This window comes from Biomphalaria glabrata, chromosome 9, assembly GCF_947242115.1.
Source record: "Biomphalaria glabrata chromosome 9, xgBioGlab47.1, whole genome shotgun sequence".
In the NCBI taxonomy this organism is placed as follows: domain Eukaryota; kingdom Metazoa; phylum Mollusca; class Gastropoda; family Planorbidae; genus Biomphalaria; species Biomphalaria glabrata.
In genome coordinates, this window is record NC_074719.1 from 24,306,504 (window position 1) to 24,328,287 (window position 21,784).

General features: G+C 39.3%; 1 protein-coding gene across 1 annotated transcript; it reads right to left on the reverse strand.

Moving 5' to 3' along the window:
• Window positions 1-586: 586 nt before the first annotated feature.
• Window positions 587-12,286, reverse strand: LOC106058731 (uncharacterized). Its single transcript, XM_056042594.1, has 7 exons — window positions 12,174-12,286; window positions 11,120-11,322; window positions 9,442-9,626; window positions 7,279-7,808; window positions 5,000-5,224; window positions 3,556-3,686; window positions 587-894 (listed from the first exon to the last, which is right to left on the reverse strand). Exons 2-7 carry the CDS (start codon window positions 11,259-11,261, stop codon window positions 614-616), a joined length of 1,494 nt encoding a protein of 497 aa, XP_055898569.1. The 5' UTR covers window positions 11,262-11,322; window positions 12,174-12,286; the 3' UTR covers window positions 587-613.
• Window positions 12,287-21,784: the final 9,498 nt, after the last annotated feature.

Consider the following 21,784-nt stretch of genomic DNA (forward strand, 5'->3'; position numbering starts at 1 on the left):
AGCAAGAAGAGTGGCCAGGACGATAGAGCACAGAACCAACAAAAAGCTGAGAGAAGAAGCAGGCCTATCTGTAACTGACCAAACCTACCCATGCCACGTATGCGGGCGGCTTTTTAAAGCGAGGATTGGACTTTACAGTCCTATTAGAGTCCATAGGAAATGAGAAATGTGCTCATCTTCGACAATGAAGGAGGAGCTATAGTTATGAGCTTCAACTTGTTTCATTGTATTGTACAGTGTGTACTTTATTCAAGTGATTCCTAGTTCCTAGTTTCTTTGTATTTCTGTTTACGCTTTAAACTAGTATCTCCGGAATTACGATGGTGCTTGAGTTATCTTAGGTTTGGAGAACAACAGCATAATCGCAACATCACATCGACCACAATGTACGCAATCGCATTGTATGATCTAGATTATTGTTCTAATCAACGATTGGTCAAATATGTTTGTCAAAAAAAAAAGCTTAAATGAGAGAATTGTATGTTAATGAAGGCATACTGTTGCCAGCACAATGATCTACAATTTTTTTTTTTTTATAAACATATGAGAAATTACAGACAAATACAAAACTCCATGTTGATACAAGTTTCAGGGTCAAAAGTTTATGTTTTATTCAAAGTTCTTCCCTTATATATTCCACAACTAAAAATATTTTATCAACTACTCTTTTACAACCATTACTAGAGAATATTTGTTCCTCTTCTGGAATGAAAGTCAACTCTTTAATGATTCGATCTACGACCGATTCCGGAACACTTCTCAGGTTTGTATAATAGTGTTTTGAGACTAGTCCGTCTCGGATGCAGCTTCTGACGTGCTCTTTAGCCAATGGCAGGAACGGGACGTATGCTGAGATGAGGTGATTGATAATTAGATCACTGTGCCACAGACCACCTGTGTTGAAATGTCACTACTATTAAAAATTTGTCAACATTAAGTATTGTACATTTTGCAAAGCTAAAGTAGAATTAGACTGTAAATAAAAGGTACAGATATATATTTATGTTTCACCCTTTCTCTTTCCCTCTCTTTCTATCTCTTTGTCTCTATTCTTTCTCTTTCTCTCATCATCACCCTTTTTTTTTTCTCTCAATCTTTCTCCCTCTCTCTCTTACGCTACTCGTAGAAAAAAACAGCCACCACCAGCTCAAAGAATCTCGAAGTGAAAATGTGCAGTACTTGTACGACACAGTAGACAACTTTACAACTTTACAACTCTACAACTTTACAACTTTACAGCTTTACAACTCTACAACTTTACAACTTAACAGCTCTACAACTTTACAACTTTACAACTCTACAACTTTACAACTCTACAACTTTACAACTCTACAACTTTACAACTTTACAGCTCTACAACTTTACAACTTTACAACTCTACAACTTTACAACTTTACAACTTTACAACATAACAGCTCTACAACTTTACAACTTTACAGCTCTACAACTTTACAACTTTACAACTTTACAACTTTACAACTTTACAACTCTACAACGCTACAACTTTACAAATTTACAACTTTACAACTTTACAACTTTACAACATAACAGCTCTACAACTTTACAACTCTACAATTTTACAACTCTACAACTTTACAACTTTACAACTTTACAACTTAACAGCTCTACAACTTTACAACTTTACAACTCTACAACTTTACAACTCTACAACTTTACAACTCTACAACTTTACAACTTTACAGCTCTACAACTTTACAACTTTACAACTCTACAACTTTACAACTCTACAACTTTACAACTTTACAACATAACAGCTCTACAACTTTACAACTTTACAACTCTACAACTTTACAACTTTACAACTTTACAACTTTACAACTTAACAGCTCTACAACTTTACAACTTTACAACTTTACAACTTTACAACTTTACAACTTAACAGCTCTACAACTTTACAACTCTACAACTTTACAACTCTACAACTTTACAACTTTACAACTTTACAACTTAACAGCTCTACAACTTTACAACTTTACAACTTTACAACTTAACAGCTCTACAACTTTACAACTTTACAACTCTACAACTCTACAACTTTACAACTTAACAGCTCTACAACTTTACAACTTTACAACTTTACAACTCTACAACTCTACAACTTTACAACTCTACAACTTTACAACTTAACAACTTTACAACTCTACAACTTAACAACTTAACAGCTCTACAACTTTACAATCCTACCTCTGAAACACTAGATGTACATTTTATGAACTGGACCGAACTAGTTTTACAAACTCCCCCTTTTCTATAGGATCAGAAGTTTCGTTATATCAACATGCAGAATCTCCCAGGTAACCTGGTTATATCATGCCCTTTCTTTCGCTCCAAGGTTATCTGATTATATGGCATAGATAGCGTCGCTCCGAGGTAACCTGGTTGTATTATATCCTTTCAGTCACTTTGACGGCTACTGATTATATTGCGTCCAAGCACACTCTCCGAGATCACCTGGTTAAATGGAATAGATAGAGTAACTCCAAGGTCACCTGGTTATATGGAATAGATAGAGTAGCTCCAAGGTCACCTGGTTATATGGAATAGATAGAGTAGCTCCGAGGTCACCTGGTTATATGGAATAGATAGAGTAGCTCCGAGGTCACCTGGTTATATGGAATAGATAGAGTAGCTCCAAGGTCACCTGGTTATATTGAATAGATAGAGTAGCTCCAAGGTCACATGGTTATATGGAATAGATAGAGTAGCTCCAAGGTCACCTGGTTATATGGAATAGATAGAGTAGCTCCAAGGTCACCTGGTTATATGGAATAGATAGAGTAGCTCCAAGGTCACCTGGTTATATGGAATAGATAGAGTAGCTCCGAGGTCACCTGGTTATATGGAATAGATAGAGTAGCTCCAAGGTCACCTGGTTATATGGAATAGATAGAGTAGCTCCGAGGTCACCTGGTTATATGGAATAGATAGAGTATCTCCAAGGTTACCTGGTTATATGGAAAAGATAGAGTAGCTCCGAGGTCACCTGGTTATATGGGATAGATAGAGTAGCTCCAAGGTCACCTGGTTATATGGAATAGTTGGAGTAGCTCCGAGGTCACCTGGTTATATGGAATAGATAGAGTAGCTCCGAGGTCACCTGGTTATATGGAATAGATAGAGTAGCTCCAAGGTCACCTGGTTATATGGAATAGATAGAGTAGCTCCGAGGTCACCTGGTTATATGAAATAGATAGAGTAGCTCCGAGGTCACCTGGTTATATGGAATAGATAGAGTAGCTCCAAGGTCACCTGGTTATATGGAATAGATAGAGTAGCTCCGAGGTCACCTGGTTATATTTTGTCCAAACAGTTTTAACTCTTGATCGATCAAAGTACTCTGAGCTAGACGGTATCGAGAAGACATTGACATCCACTCCTACTGACACCAACATTTCATTTAAAACAATATTGATCTTTCTACTAGAAAAGACATCTATGAAATGTGAAAAAACAAATTTATTATCAAGCGATTGTTAACTTTAACAGCATAGATCCAGAACAACTGTCGTTTTATTAGAGAAAACACTAACTTACGTGATTTTTCAATATTTAAGGCTCCCTTCATCAACTGATTCTCCAAGTTCGAAAGTTTTAATGTTTCTCTTCTTTGGCCAGATTCCAATTGTCTCGTAACAAGTGTTGTTATATCGATTCCCCCAGTGTTACTTTATATTATGAAATACAGACAAATATATTTTTTAAAATAATGTAAAAAAAAACAACTTATATTAAGCGTAGTTGTATCAATTAGTTTCTATTAGTCATGCAATTAAATCTGTAATAGATCTAGAATAAAAATGTATAAAATTCTGTGCGATTAGAGATATTTTTACCAATTGCTTTTTTTTTTTTAAGCGCAATTCTATGACTTCAGCTTTTTCATTACGCTAAGATCCTATCACTTGTCTGGACCATTTGGAAAAGGGTGAGGTCGTTATGGAGTGTGTGTGTGTGTGTGTGTGTGTTTTTATGGTGACGGTGGGAAGAGGTTAGCGATTGGTTCTGAGTGATGTAACATAGGTGGAATTGTCGTCACTTAGTCTTATTTAGGGGAGACTAGTCCAGAATGTGAGACTGAAAGAATCTGTCATTGTTTGTAAGTTACATTTTGTAAAAAAAAAAATATTAAAAGTTATACATTTCAAGTTTTATTAGTTAAATATAATATGCCTACAGCGATTTAGATGTCTACCAGCAGTTTGGTGCTACAAGTCAAAGACCGTCAATAACAGGGGGTTGAAAGAAAGGGGTATATATTTGAATACTGCCGTAATGACTTGATCACTTTTTAAATGCATTTATAAAAAAGTTGAAAGACCTGAATTCGAACTTGAGAGCTCAAGCCTCGTAAAGACTCCTCAAGTAAACATTCTAACCACTGTGCTAGGGAAGTGCTTATGAATAATTGAAGGTTTTACAGTTCTCTAATGGCGACCTATAAAATGTATAGTTGACTTATTCAATTTATAAAACCATATCAGTCAAGTATAATTTCTTTCCCATAGTCGAAATCAAACAAAATATTTATTCACAAATAGTTGATAAACTATTTATTTATTTATTTAATTCTCGTTTTGTCAGATCAAAGAAATAATTATCCGAAATTTCAGCTTGATCTGAGATTGGGTGTGTGAGAAAGTGTACGAACTTTTCACCAGACAGACAGACAGACAGAGTGAGTCTGTAGGCTTTTTACAAAGTATCACTTAGACGTGTTTCGTTATGACAATGATCTGCTAAACAATACAGTAAAGGAACATGATCATGTTTAATTGCGATAACAAGCTAGTAAAGATTTATGATTGCTTTATTTCGATCATAAAATATTTTTAACAGCTAGCGTTTTAATTTTTTTTTTTTTTTTGTTTTTAAAGATAACAGCACTTTGCATATAATTGGTAATAATCACAAGGTACTCATGTAACAAATTGTTAGTAGTTACAAATTACTTTTTTATTGCTTATATTTAAAAGTGTCTCACAAATTAAATACCAAAAAGTACCTTATTATGTATATACATTTTCGATACGCTATATCATTAACACACTCATTAGCATCAAGATACGGAGTAAGAACATCTAACAAGGTGGCTGGCATCTTGTCCACTTCATCAATGATAAACAAGGATCTTTCACATGCTGTAACATTTCCTTCTATCCAAGACCTCAGTTGGTCAGTAACAAGGTGGCTGGCATCTTGTCCACTTCGTCAATGATAAACAAAGATCTTTACAGGCTGTAACATTCCCTTCTATCCAAGACCTCAGTTGGTCAGTAACAAGGTGGCTGGCATCTTGTCCACTTCGTCAATGATAAACAAGGATCTTTCACAGGCTGTAACATTCCCTTCTATCCAAGACCTCAGTTGGTTCTAAACACAGTTTTGTATCAAATGTAACATCCTGCTCTCTATGAATTTTATGTTTTCATTATTGTTAATTCTAAGCAATTCATGGTATTGTTACGAATCTCACTATCCAGGCTCTCTGCAAACTGCACCATACACCACCAACTTAAAGAACTTGACAAGTCAGGGCTCCAAAATAACGTAAAGGTTTAATGTCCATAAATAACAGCCAATACTGTACAATTGGCAGCACGTAGAACAGTACAAATAGCTCTGCGATAACAAATATCTCTCCGATAACACCGTTCCGCCGTATCAAGTCTTTTGCACTGGCCTCTCCGTCTCGTTCCGGGCTTGCACTGGGTTCAACAGTTCGGGTCTGACTTCACACACTAGGGCTCGTTGTGTCGGACTCGATCACAGACCAAGATCAAGACGCCGTTCGTCTCAACTGTACTTGATAGTACTCCGCACTGAACCGTCGTAATGCTCCGTACAGAACCACACCGCTGAACTGTGCTGTAGTCGACCGGACTGTAGTGAACCGGGCTCTCAACCCCTGCCGTGAACCACTTGACTGCGACACCTCCGCTCTTATATAGGGTCCCTACTGGCCTTCTCGAACCGGACAGAACGCCGCTCGACGTTTCTAGGTGGTCAGATGACTACAACTCTCGTGACGCCCCTGAGCTCTGTTCACGTCGGCGATCCTTCCCGAACTCTCTTGTTGACACTCGTCTCGGCCGATCGTCGTAACTCGTCACGGTTGACCGCTCGTCTAGCGCTGACCTGGGGCGATTTGCGTCGGCTGACTACACTCACACCACTACCCCCATCTGTGCCACCCACAGGTTTATAACACTGCCCCCTCCTTAGATCTGTCCGTCCCGGACAGATACAACATCATGGCATTGGCTGTGAAGTTTCATAGCTGTAGGTGGGGGTCGATCGGTGGCAGTTGGCTTGCCTCTTGAGCTTAATGGGGCCATCCATGTTGCAGTCAGCGATGGTCGCTTCCTTCTTCTCCTCCAGTTTGCCTTGACCTGGTTGCCTCGCCGTCGTGCTTTCATCGCCATCCACGTGGAACTCAGAAAACGTTTTCTTCTCCTCCAGTTAGCCTTCACCTGGTTGTATCGACCTCGTGATCGCATCGTCATCCATGTTGCACTTAGGAAAAGTCGCCTTCTTCTTCTTCTCCGCCAGTTGGTCTTCATGTGGCTTCAGTTATTTCTTGGTTTAATCACCATGCACGTTGGACTACGCAAACGCCGCCTTCTTCTTTTCCTCCAGTTGATCGTCCTCTTGTTGCAGTGACGTTTTGGTTGCATCGCTCTCTTGTCTGTCGGTACTGAGGACAGCCACTTGACACATGGAGAGGTATAGGATGTAAGGGCAGGGATTACCAAGATTGTTGACCAAAGAGGTGGCTTCATAGGGCTTTGCGAAGAAGGACTGGGATGGGCTTCAAATCCACAGGACAGGGAATTGTGGGACAGGTCATCATCTTCAGCCTTGTCTTGAGGGCATGCTTGTGGGGCAGGTTGGTAACACTTCACTTCATCTTCGGCCGCAGGCTCCATTCGGCTTTCTTCACTACCATCAGGACCTCTCTCTCTCGTCTCAGTATCGGGACAATCGCCTGTTGGTTTCAGACCTGGTCGATGACTTTCATCGTGCGAATGTTCATCAACTTCAACGTCAAGCTTCCTTGGATTCTCTTCACCATCATCAGGACTTTCATCTCCAGTCTTGGCAGCTGGACCAACGTCTGTTAGGTCCGGACCTGGCTGGTATCTCTCGACTTGCATATGTCTCTCAACGGCTTCGTCAGGTTTCAATGGGTTCTCATGATCACCATCAGGGCTTCTCTCGCTGGTCTTAGAATCTGGGCAAACGTCAGTAGGGTCCAACCTTTGTAGGCCACTTTCAACATGCAAACGTTCCTCAGCAACATGTTTGGACGCGGAGCAAACATTCACTTGATCTGTCTTGCTGTTTGATGTGCTCATATCAGGTACAGCTGCATCACAAGCTTCTGTTGGACTATAGGCCGCTTCTCTTGTCTCTTCTTCGCTCTCTTTCTGATTCTCAGGTCTGTACTCCTTGTCTTCGGATTCACAGGCAGTACCACCTTCACCAACATTGCCGTTGTTACTGCTTATTGATTCACAGCATTGGGTGGGTAATAGTTCAATGTCCAACGATGGTGAATCTCCTTCATCTTTCAAGTCTCCTTGGTCGTACAAGGTTACTTCCACCACGCCCATCGTTTTCACCACGGGGCTCGTCACTTCCTTCGCTGAGGTACACATCTTTTTAATCTCTCTACAGAACTCCTCGGTGTTCTTCTTCAATGTCACACTCATCTCGTCTAGCATAGCTGCCATCTGTTCCTGCATGAAACTGGTACTGGTGATCTGTTGCTGCATGCTACTGGTGAGCTGTTCCAGCAAGTTAGGTTCGACTTCAAAAAGATATGTGTCCGGATCTTCTTTTTCTTCCAACATGTCTTCTCGGAGGCGTGCTTGTAAAGTTTCCTTGTTACCATATACCTTCAGCCTTCGTCCACGGAGTTCTTCCTTCAGTTCTCTAAATTCAAGTTCGTACAGCAGTTTCAGAAGAGCCATAGTAGATCCGATCCAATCCGATTCCGATCCGATCCTACTTCTGACACCAGTGTTACGAATCTCACTATCCAGGCTCTCTGCAAACTGCACCATACACCACCAACTTAAAGAACTTGACAAGTCAGGGCTCCAAAATAACGTAAAGGTTTAATGTCCATAAATAACAGCCAATACTGTACACTTGGCAGCACGCAGAACAGTACAAATAGCTCTGCGATAACAAATATCTCTCCGATAACACCGTTCCGCCGTATCAAGTCTTTTGCACTGGCCTCTCCGTCTCGTTCCGGGCTTGCACTGGGTTCAACAGTTCGGGACTGACTTCACACACTAGGGCTCGTTGTGTCGGACTCGATCACAGACCAAGATCAAGACGCCGTTCGTCTCAACTGTACTTGATAGTACTCCGCACTGAACCGTCGTAATGCTCCGTACAGAACCACACCGCTGAACTGTGCTGTAGTCGACCGGACTGTAGTGAACCGGGCTCTCAACCCCTGCCGTGAACAACTTGACTGCGACACCTCCGCTCTTATATAGGGTCCCTACTGGCCTTCTCGAACCGGACAGAACGCCGCTCGACGTTTCTAGGTGGTCAGATGACTACAACTCTCGTGACGCCCCTGAGCTCAGTTCACGTCGGCGATCCTTCCCGAACTCTCTTGTTGACACTCGTCTCGGCCGATCGTCGTAACTCGTCACGGTTGACCGCTCGTCTAGCGCTGGCCTGGGGCGATTTGCGTCGGCTGACTACACTCACACCACTACCCCCATCTGTGCCACCCCCAGGTTTATAACAGTATTGTTCACTGTTTTAGTACTTTAAATAAGCAACTTATAAATCATCCTTTGTGTAATTACACTACATTCCAGAATGACCATATCCCTAAAATGGGGAGCGCGACGTCTACCAAAATAAAGGAGGGGCAGTTGGCCTGTTAAAAGTTGTGTTTTTTAATTGTAGTTATCAAAATTACTTACTTTATCTATATAAGTCCGAGGTGAACCGATCAAATTTTTACAATATATGTTAATTAATATTGAAACGAAAATTAATATTTATAGATAGGTGCCAGTGAGCGAGGGTTCAAGAATATGGTAACATTCCACCACCCCCCCCCCAAAAAAAAAAATAAAAAAATAACAGAGTGAAACAGAACAAGATCGAATTACTGTATGTACATTTCAATCCTACAATGTACGTGCCAAATGATACACGCGTGTCTAACTTCTTTAAATAACAAAAGGACTTCTTGCAATGGCACCAATGGGTCGAAATTAGTCATAGGCCCGGAAACAATGAATCCCCTCTGACCATAGACACTGAACAACTGTTCGATATAGTAAAACAGGATGAACTAAATACCTTATATGTCTCCACTAGGCCTTCATGTGGAAACTCTCTGGTGGCAAAAATGACATGAGCATATTGACTGCCAAGTCATGCTTTATATAAAGACTTGGCTATTAGGCGACTGACAATTGTTTTTCCAACTCCAGGAGGTCCATGAAAAGACAATACCAAAGCTTTTGTCGGGTCAGTGTCTTTTAGATGACCTTGAATTAGATTAACAACTGTTTCTTGGGCAATATGCTGACCATGGAGCTTGATTTTCAGATTCAACTTTAAATCTAGTGGTTACAAAAGGGGGGGGGGGGGGGGAATGAAAGTAAGACATTTGTTGCTGGTAATGTTCCCAACACCTAGTTCTATGATACAACTTTACAGTTATGTAAGGAAACGTCTCCAGTAAATAACTTTTAATGTTTCTTTTTCTAGAAAATCTTTGATGAATCCTTTAAAGAAACTGAAAATATTTGGATACTTGTCGGTTAATCAAAATAGATATTTGTTCAAGTTAGATTACCGGACACATTGACTTTCACATCACTCCAGTAGTATTTGTTACCCTTATTTCAGATTAAACAATATAATCAATCATCAGCAGTACGATAAATAATTGTGTGCAGTTTTAACTTCATCTGAAAATGGGTGTGGGATAAAAAAAAAGTGTACAATTATAAAAGGCAAAAAAATAACCTATTCAGCCATATCTCTTAATACTGAAAGATTCATTTACCTTTTTCATATCAAAACAAATAAAAGCTACAAGTTATTATTAGACTAATTGGTTCCTTTTTTCATTGATTCATGTTAGGGCCAGTTCGGTACAGAACATCAAACCCAAATAATTCATTTATTGTCTGTAGAAGAATTGGTTGGGGTGGAGTGGAATGATTTTAATCTTAACATTTAAGTTTCATTCTTGTGTCTTCATTCAAGTTGAACAGGGCACAATTTAATGAACTATTTCTCTAACACCTACTGCTTTAGTTCAGAGATATTTTATTTCATTTAAACATTTACATTGAATTTGAAAACCTACTTTTAAAAGTCTCTGTATCTTCTGTGTAGGCTATGTGGGCAGAGATATTTCATTTAAACATATACATTGAAGATGTAGACCAGTTTTAAAAGTCTCTGTATCTTCTGTGTAGACTTTGTGGGCAGAGATATTTCATTTAAATATATATTAATTGAATAAGTAGGCCTACTTTTAAAAGTCTCTGTATCTTCTGTGTAGGCTTTATGGGCAGAGATATTTCATTTAAACATATACATTGAAGATGTAGACCAGTTTTAAAAGTCTCTGTATCTTCTGTGTAGGCTTTATGGGCAGAGATATTTCATTTAAACATATACATTGAAGATGTAGACCAGTTTTAAAAGTCTCTGTATCTTCTGTGTAGGCTTTATGGGCAGAGATATTTCATTTAAACATATACATTGAAGATGTAGACCAGTTTTAAAAGTCTCTGTATCTTCTGTGTAGGCTTTATGGGCAGAGATATTTCATTTAAATATATACATTGAAGATGTAGACCAGTTTTAAAAGTCTCTGTATCTTCTGTGTAGGCTTTATGAGCAGAGATATTTCATTTAAATATATAGTCATTGAATAAGTAGGCCTACTTTTAAAAGTATCTGTATCTTCTGTGATGGCTATGAGGATAAATGTTTCAAGTAGCAGGACAGCGACACGCAGGGCCGGATATATCCAGAGGTTTGGTCTTTATTTGCATGTTTCACTTATAAGCGATTTCAATACATTCAAAACAATTACCTGTTGCATTGGTTGCTATCCAGTCATCATTGTACACTTCGTACCCAAACATTGACTTTATAAAACTAGTCCCATCAAGATGTACAGGTCTAAAATATAGGAATAGAAATGTTGACCAACTAATGTACGCCCTTGGCTCCATCTCGTGAGTATTTCATCTTCCTTCCATTCAGAATATGTTGGTTACATTAACATTGTGTGTTCTGAAAAAGTATACATGCATTATTCACATTAGAAATTAATATAAAATCGCATTACTTAATCTTAGTTTAGCACTGTAGCTTCTAAGATATATTTAGTGACTCTGTAGCTTCTAAGACATATTTAGTGACTCTGTACCTTCTAAGACATATTTAGTGACTCTGTACCTTCTAAGACATATTTAGTGACTCTGTACCTTCTAAGACATATTTAGTGACTCTGTACCTTCTAAGACATATTTAGTGACTCTGTACCTTCTAAGACATATTTAGTGACTCTGTAGCTTCTAAGATATATTTAGTAACTCTGTACCTTCTAAGATATATTTAGTGACTCTGTAGCTTCTAAGACATATTTATTGACTCTGTAGCTTCTAAGATATATTTAGTGACATAATTGAATTAATATAATTATAATTTAAAATTATTCTAAATAGACCTGGATATAGCTGCTGACATTGTTAGAGTTGTTAAATCTTAAAATAGATTATTTAAAAGTAAGTATATGCATTGGTTTGGCTTACTGCTATAAATGATGGATGGGTGAATAGATGGATATTTGATAGATAGATAGATAGATAGATAGATAGATAGATAGATAGATAGATAGATAGAGATAGATAGATAGATAGATAGATAGATAGATAGATAGATAGATAGATAGATAGATAAATAGATAGATAGATAGATAAATAGATAGATAGATAGATAGATAGATAGATAGATAGAAAGATAGATAGATAGATAGATAGATAGATAGATAGATAGATAGATAGATAGATATATAGATAGATAGATAGATAGATAGATAGATTTATTGGTGTAAAAAAATATTATATATGTCTTTCCATAACCTGACTCTTGAAATCCTTAATGTATGACACAGCTATATAGATGTAGACTTATTTTCTTACATATCTATTAACCTGTCACAGTTTTAGTCCGGCTGGACAAGAAAGTGATCTTATTCTCCGAAGTGTGCAGACACAAATCTTTGGTCCAGTATCTAGATTTACAATGTAGGCGTGTTTGAATTCTTGCTGTGTTAGCAGGGGGGTAGCGATGTTTTACCTTGTGGGTATTTTTATTTAGCATTAGCACTACATGAGAGGCAAGCCTGTCGTTAGAGCCTTTAGAACGAAGACAATGAGCTAGCAAAAGAGGGAGGGGATGATGCTGATATCGTAGCATTGAATAGCACATTTCTAGCTATTTTATATGAAGTGGACATTTATTTCCCTGACCTTCCCAATGTTACATAAGCAATCAGTGTAGACACGACTTGCAACAATCCACTCTATAGGGTTACTGTCACTCATTTATACCATAGAATGGGGGAACCCATTCTTCTCTCCCTTCTCTCTCTCTCTCTTTGTTTGTCTCTTTGTCTCTTTCTTTTTCTCTTTCTCTCTCTCTCTTTCTCTCTCTCTCTCTTTCTCTTTCTCTTTCTCAACGGACAAAATCTCATTCCACTCTCTTTTTTTCTCTTTGACACAAAACTAATCTTGACTTCTATCATTGCCCCTATATCCAAAATTGGCCGTCACACTTGTTTTTTTTTTTTTAATCACTCACTACAAAGTCGATAAACCTCAAACAGGTTCTCTTGACCTTAACTCATTTTGTCTCTATCAACCGACATCGTCACCTGGACCTAATGATGTGATGCTACATTACTCACCTGTTCTAGTATCCATCTCTGTGTGGTTCGTGAGACGCTTGGATTTTATGATTTGATGCCCCAATGGTGTAATGCTACAGCACTAGCCTGTGCTATCCTGTGACTCTATTTAGTATGTGAGCTGCTACACATATTAGCTTACGCCTAATAATTAATTCCGTTTGCGCTTAATACTTTGTCACATCGATCTTTCACACCAAAGTTTCCAACCACTCTACTTCCAGTAGTGCCAAGACTCTTTCAGCATTGGGAACATAGAAATGTGCATTCAATAGCGGATTCATATCATGTGGGCAAAAGTTTCCAGGGGCCGGAAAGCACTGCGTCACGTGCCAGATAAGGCCCGTAATATGTGCAGTGCTGTCCTAAAATATAGCCAGAAAAATAAATGTATGACTTTTGTCTTACCTTACTAGTATAGGCCTATATTCATGAAATAAGCAAAACCTTTATAAATTAAAAAAAAAATTCGCTGGACGGTGTTTGAATTCATACTATACATACAATATTATGATAGAGTGAAATAAACATTGTTATAAAAGCTACGTGCTTATTAAATTATCGTCAAATTATATACCGCGCCAAAACGTCCCCGTCGCCAAAACGTCTCGCGCCAAAACGGAGGCGCCAAAACGGCGGCGCCAAAACGGCGGCGCTAAAACATCACGTACCGCCGTCTACTCTGTTCAGCATCGTCTGGTGTACCTATTGTACCACAAACAATCTTACACTAAGGAACTTTCATGAAAGTAGTGCAAGGTAGACAGCACATCTGGGAAACCATTATTTTTATCGTCCTTTGTTTTATAAGTGTTTCAGTTTTTAAGGCTCAGTGCGTGCGTTCCTTGACTCAGGTCAAGTATTAATAGAAATGGAAAAAAATAAGTTTAAATCTATCATGATATGGCAGACGTGGACAAATTACGACTCGCAGGCCACATGCTGCACGCCGGAGTGTTTTATGTTGCCCGCGGACACCTACAAAAATCAGGTATGCCCATAGTATATACATATACTAATCCAAATGTATTTAAAAAAATAATATCTATACGAATTATTGAAACTGTGTAAAATTGTGTCATTATAAAAAAGTTTCAAGTAAACGAAGATTTTTCTTATTAGTTATACTTCATTACACCTAGTCTAATAAACAATCTCTGTCCAATATTTTATTTTATTTTATATTGCTATTAAGAACTGTATTGATTGTTAGGTATGCTTGGAACAAGATGGAAAGTGTAACAACTGAGAATAATTTTTTTTTAAATAAAGAATATTCCAACCATTAACTTTAAACAGGAAAGTTTGTACAAAGCTGCATAAAACATATTAGAGGAACAATTGTCAATATATAAAGTTATTAGAGCTAAACCAGAGGCATCTCCAAAAGTACTTGAAGTTTTAGTAACAAAATATTCCGATGTATCCGCTGGATAAGCATGAGCAAGGTGATAAGAAAAAAAAAATCTCATATTTATTTAGATTCCTTAATTGTGGAATTTATAAAGCAAATAATTTTAAGAGCTCGAGAAACCAGAAGCTAATTCAGCACTAGAGGGCATAACTCAAAGCAAACTATGACCTGAAAGAGAAGTTCCAGTCAGTAATTCCCGTCGATGGTGACTGATTGTAATGTGACATCAGTCACAACTATTAAGCCAGTTCCACAGTTCCGGAACATTACACACGAGTGTAAACAGTTAACTACTTCACATCTTCTTATCTAATATAATACAGACGTTACTTCAAAAAAGAAGATGATTACGTCCCACGCGTCATGCATCTAGTCAGTCATGCATGTTAACCAAGGACTTAAATTCTGCCAAGTCACTGGTTTTCCTGGCTGGCTCAGGTAACTCATTTCATGCTCTAATAGCACTAGGAAAGAAGGAGCATTTGTACAAATTCGTCCTAGCGTATGGAACGAGGAATGTCCATTAATCTTTTTGTCTTTATAAGTATTTTATTAGATTTTGTTTTTGTATTTGTAAATTACATATAATTGTTCAATTGTGTTGAAATGTTGTGATGCAAAAAGACATTAGTATTTTTTTAATCGTGAAATTGGTTTCAGAAATTGATAACTCTTGTTGTAATTCCTCAATTGGGAGTGTGAAAAAATTAAAATGTATAAATATAAATTTCAATATAAATTGAATTATAAGACATACACAGTTAGCTAACGTATTTTTCTGAGTTCTAAGCAGTGCTTTTTTGTGACTGTACCGGCAACTTTTTCAATGTGGGGAAAAAAATACTTTTCTTGTATTTTAACATTTATTATTAATTTATTAGTAGTTAAAAGTTAGGCAATCCATAATTGATTACCGGTACCTATATTTTTACTAAAAAAAAGCACTGGTAGTAAGTATTTATTTATATATATATTTTTATAAACCTGGTGGTGACACAGATAAGGATAGGAGTGTGTGTGTAATTAGCCGACGACAAGCGCCTCAGGCCAGCGCTAGACGAGCCAAGATTGTCATCTGTGATGTCTGGCGAATTTTTAAGAAACATCTAAAATGAAAAGTACTCAGGCGAGTCACGTCAAATATAGATGGGTGACCACCCAGAAGGGTCGAGCAATGTTTGATCCGGTTCTAAAAGGCAATATAGGGATCCTATATAAATAGTGAAGGTATTAGAGTCGAACCAGTCTCAACTTACCAATCTACAAGTCAGTTCAGTACGTTACGACAGAGTTCAACAAGGTTCAGTGAAGTCAGTAGAGTTCTTGCTTCAGTACACAGTTGATACTTGATACGGCGATTCAGATATCCAGAACATTGTGCAGTTAGTGTTATAGTTAGTGTTACGTATTGCCATTATTACAGTGTTGGCTGTGAATACTTCTTGGACATTAAACCATTACGTCAATTTGGAGACCTTAGTTGTCAAGGTTTTTAAGTTGGTGTTATTGTGGTGTACATATATGCAACCCCCAATTCCCCAACTTTTCTCGATACAAACAAGTTGCCCACCCCTATGGGTGCTTTTGTGGACCTATTGCGGGATGAGAAGGTTTTAGTGCCTTTTCAAAAGCATTTTTTTAAAGTTCCTCTCATCGGAATTCGAACTCAAACTTCCTCGATGGAAAGCTGATATGCTTGCCTCTGAGCTTTAAGTACTTGTTAAAATAGAATGTTTTATACTCTATTGTTACTTTGAAATTTTTTTAACAAACGATCTATTTCTTTACACAAGGCTTATCTTCCCTTAGCCTAGTACAATTTCTATACAATATAAAATTAATCGATTAAGACTAAAAGATTTTAAAATGGGTCAATTTTTATCATGGATTCATGAATTTTCACTGAGAATAAATAATTATGTAAAATTTCAACTTGATCAAAGAATGGAAAGGGAAAGTAATGTATTTCTCATATCATGTCATGACAATGTTTTGTTTGTTATAAAAATACCCATGCTTGATTGTTTATTTTAGACAAAATTTATCTTGACTTTTAAAATTGTTCACGTCATTGATCATAACTTTGCATATACCTACTAAGGTTAATTTTATGGCGGACACCCACATAAATGATGTGTTATAGAGATGGAATATTGGGGAGATTCGCTTGTGTGCTGGACCTTCGGCCTCGCCTCTATTAGAAGTCTGATGGCATTATAGGGAAGTAACAAATGTATATCTGCTGCATATCTCAGACAGAGCTATTGTTGAGACATGCTGATTGTGGGGAGCTTCCATGGCCATTTAATTTTAAGGATCTTCGACTCTGTTTATAGGAAAACTACTTGGGAGAAGAAGGAAAAGAACCACAGTTAACATCAATATAAGTGAATAGTAGTTGTTGTTTTTTACTTTATTGACACAGAAAAAAAGAAAAAAAGAAAACACTATCATAAGTAAATGATTTTTTGTAAGAATTAATATAAAAAAAGCACATATAACAAATATCTCAAGTAGGTAAATTTTTTACACTTTAGGGGATATGCAATTATCTAGAAGTTAGTAAATCAGCTCTCGAAGAGGAATAAAAATACTGGTTAGGGAATATATGCAAAATAGCGAATAATTTCAAGTTAGCGAATACCTTCAAGCTAACCACTACCACTAATTTGACAAATGCATTCAAGCTAGGAAATACCTACAAGATACCAAATACATTCAAGCTAGCAAATACATATTAAAAATAATTACTACAGGTTATCAAATATTTACAAATTAACTAAAATATTAATTGGAAAAATCTTACAAATGTAAGCAAATACCTATACGCACATACAATATAGCAAATATCTACAAGATTGAAATTATATATTATTTAGCAAAAAAAACTAGAAGTTAGGGAATACTTAAAAGTAAATAAGTAAAATTTAACAAATACATATTATTTACTCATGGAAAAAACACCTAAAAAAATAATTACAATTTACCAATACATATTCTCAAGCAAATACCAAATTAGCACATAGTTACAAGCATCTGCATATTATTTAGCAAATTAGCAAAGATATAATATATAGCAAGACTCATAGAAACACAATTAAGACCATCTTAGGCGCCATCTTGCTTAAACTGACATAGACTAGAGCACCTGGGCCACAGGCGGCTTGAGATCGAGACAGCTGGAGATCACAGGCCGCGGGACACACAGGCGGCTTGAGATCGAGACAGCTGGAGATCACAGGCCGCGGGACACACAGGCGGCTTGAGATCGAGACAGCTGGAGATCACAGGCCGCGGGACACACAGGCGGCTTGAGATCGAGACAGCTGGAGATCACAGGCCGCGGGACACACAGGCGGCTTGAGATCGAGACAGCTGGAGATCACAGGCCGCGGGACACACAGGCGGCTTGAGATCGAGACAGCTGGAGACCACAGGCCGCGGGACACAAAGGCGGCTTGAGATCGAGACAGCTGGAGACCACAGGCCGCGGGACACACAGGCGGCTTGAGATCGAGACAGCTGGAGACCACAGGCCGCGGGACACACAGGCGGCTTGAGATCGAGACAGCTGGAGACCACAGGCCGCGGGACACACAGGCGGCTTGAGATCGAGACAGCTGGAGACCACAGGCCGCGGGACACACAGGCGGCTTGAGATCGAGACAGCTGGAGACCACAGGCCGCGGGACACACAGGCGGCTTGAGATCGAGACAGCTGGAGACCACAGGCCGCGGGACACACAGGCGGCTTGAGATCGAGACAGCTGGAGACCACAGGCCGCGGGACACACAGGCGGCTTGAGATCGAGACAGCTGGAGACCACAGGCCGCGGGACACACAGGCGGCTTGAGATCGAGACAGCTGGAGACCACAGGCCGCGGGACACACAGGCGGCTTGAGATCGAGACAGCTGGAGATCACAGGCCGCGGGACACACAGGCGGCTTGAGATCGAGACAGCTGGAGATCACAGGCCGCGGGACACACAGGCGGCTTGAGATCGAGACAGCTGGAGACCACAGGCCGCGGGACACACAGGCGGCTTGAGATCGAGACAGCTGGAGATCACAGGCCGCGGGACACACAGGCGGCTTGAGATCGAGACAGCTGGAGATCACAGGCCGCGGGACACACAGGCGGCTTGAGATCGAGACAGCTGGAGATCACAGGCCGCGGGACACACAGGCGGCTTGAGATCGAGACAGCTGGAGACCACAGGCCGCGGGACACACAGGCGGCTTGAGATCGAGACAGCTGGAGACCACAGGCCGCGGGACACACAGGCGGCTTGAGATCGAGACAGCTGGAGACCACAGGCCGCGGGACACACAGGCGGCTTGAGATCGAGACAGCTGGAGACCACAGGCCGCGGGACACACAGGCGGCTTGAGATCGAGACAGCTGGAGACCACAGGCCGCGGGACACACAGGCGGCTTGAGATCGAGACAGCTGGAGATCACAGGCCGCGGGACACACACAGGTGAGTCCCAAAGAAAATCCCTTGCTTAGACGTAGACGGCGAAAAGATAATCTAAATCGATCTCCAGCGGTAAATTGTTTACGTCTGCTCTGAATGTGGCAAAATATGTAGGTCACAGCTGGGGCTGCGTATTCGCGTAAAATACTGCATTTCCAATTAATCTTCGGACTCGAAGACAAGCCTTAGAGATACCGGGTATAATATAAAGCAAATATCTGCAAGTGACTACAAGTTAGCAAATACCAACAAATTAGAAAATATTTACCTAATTACTAATTACCTATTCAGATAACTAAACTTTTTGGAAATTACTTTCTCTCTGAGATAAGCTGAGTTTTAGTCCTGTTGATGCATAATATATATATATATATATGAGCTGACAAAAAGAATTAGAAAGACTTCCGCAGCAATGGCGAAACTTTCCAAGCGCGTGTGGGAAAATTCCAAATTGACTACGGCAACAAAAATCCTAGTCTACAATGCCTGCGTTTTGAGCACACTTCTTTATGACAGTGAGAGCTGGGCAACTTACATGTGTCAAGAACACAGATTAAATAGCTTCCACCTACGCTGCCTCCGACGCATTATCTGCATCTCCTGGAGGGATCATGTCACCAACCAGGAAGTTTTGAAACGGGCCAACATGCACAGCATCTATGCTCTTCTTACACAGAGAAGACTACGCTGGCTTGGTCATGTCACTCGCATGCCAGATGGAAGAATCCCTAAAGACATCCCATACGCCGAGTTTGCAGAGGAAGTCAGATCCAAGGGCCGCCAAAGACTAACCTACAGAGATGTCTGCAAGTGAGACATGAGGGCTACGGGCAACGACCAAAGTATGTGGGAGGAGATAGCCCAAGACCGGACAGCCTGGAGACAGACTGTGCATGCTGGTACGAACTTCGCCGAGAGCAAAAGAAATGAAGCTGCATCAGCCAAGAGAAAGAAAAGAAAGCTGTCCTTTTAGCCAGCCCTAGGACAGATGCATAAACATGCAAGAACTGTGATAGACTCTGCTGCTCCAGAATAGGCTTGATCAGTCTCTCCAGATTCTGCCCCATCTCAAGGCGTAATCAAAGCCAGTGACTCATCTGGGCGCATCCATCGTCTTCCGAGAGAGAAGGAGCAATATTATATATATATATCTATATATCTATATATACATCTATATATACATATCAACTACTCTAGGATCTTAGAAAGTGGAAATGGATTGGTCACACTCTAAGAAAAAATACAAACAAAAAGCTAGACAGGCCATAGAGGGGAACCCCCAGGGCTCACGACGTAGAGGAAGACCAAAAAGAACATGGCGACGAAGTGTACTAGATGAAGCCAAGTGGACAATAAAGAGCTGGGAAGCCATCAACTAGCAATAGACTTTGGAGAGTGATGTGTATTTACTGAGGCTCTATGTTCAATGAGGAACGCAAAGGAAAGATGATGATGATGATATCAAATACTCACAACATGTACAGTGTTATTACATTACTGTTAATATGTATGCCTTATGAACGAGTGACCAGTGGTCATTGGAGAAGACTCTGAAGTCATACATAACATTATTTTTTTTAATTTAATGATTGTTTCAATGAATACGTTCCAATGCTTGGACTATTGTTGCAAGACGAAGCCCTTGATGTTCAGTAGGAACACTCTCATTGAGTTTGTCATGTCGATCAGATGCTGAAACATTTTCTGACTTGAAGCAATGAAAATGAAGAACGTGCAGCAAGTCACGAGGAGATACGAGAAACTGATGATTTCAAAATGAATTCTGGTGGCTATGTGAGTATGTTGGACTGACTTGACCGCCACATAGGACACGCTGTACAGAAATGTTTCGCTCAAACAGAAGACCAAACACGTCATTACAAGTGTTTTAGTGGTTTGGTTGGACCACATCGCTCTTCCAATTATACTCGTCAACTGTCTGCGTTTGTTTAACATTATTTTTATTCTGATTGCTATGACCAAACTTCCAATGAGCACACATAGAATTGGAATTATTTTGCTAAATATCAGCACTACGTAATCTAATTGAAAAATTGGGAGAATGCAAGTATAATCATGGTTTCTAGGGTCTATGGATCCAAAATCGGACAAAAAATACTTATTGTAAAAGTGAAAACAATGTGTTCTATAAACTATCAAAGGTAACCAGATGATAAACAAAATAACTATGCAACTAATGACAACTTTTCTTGTAACGATAAATTTTAACTTGATTGGTAGAAACACTGCCACCATGCGTTCAAAGGTAATGAGCATAAATGTTGAAGAAAAAATATATTGTCCCCATTGACCAATAAAAATAGTAATAAGTCTAAATATCTCGACCGACAGAAAGTTTTCTCGAACGCAAACAAATTTCTTAATTTTACGGTGAATAGTGTTTCCTAAATTATACTCTACGAGTCCAGCAATATTGAGGGAGAGAAACTGCTGGAAACTGCCAGCTATCACAACAGACAAAAGAAATATGTTACATGTTTTCCTGAAGCCATCTTTACTGAGTATTGCGAAGCTCAACATATTCTGACATATACCAAACAGAGACAATGTTGGGTTCACATAATGTTTCATTATGTCCAGAAAATGTTTTGCAAGAGACAAGGATGGATCAGTCGGCCAACCGATTCCACACACTTCAAGATCTATCTCCAAGTCTAGCAATACTTCTGCAGTGTTCCTGGATTGATTAAAGAGCTTTAGTTTGTCAACACTGAGAATCTCGTCCACTTTATATGTTTGGCCTATAAAAAACATAGCAAACAGGTTGTACGTTACACCGTGAAAGAACTGGACCACCTTATAAGCCATCAGGTTAGTGTAAGCATACAAAAACTCCATGTGTCTCCCTACTTCCAAATCAAGATGTGA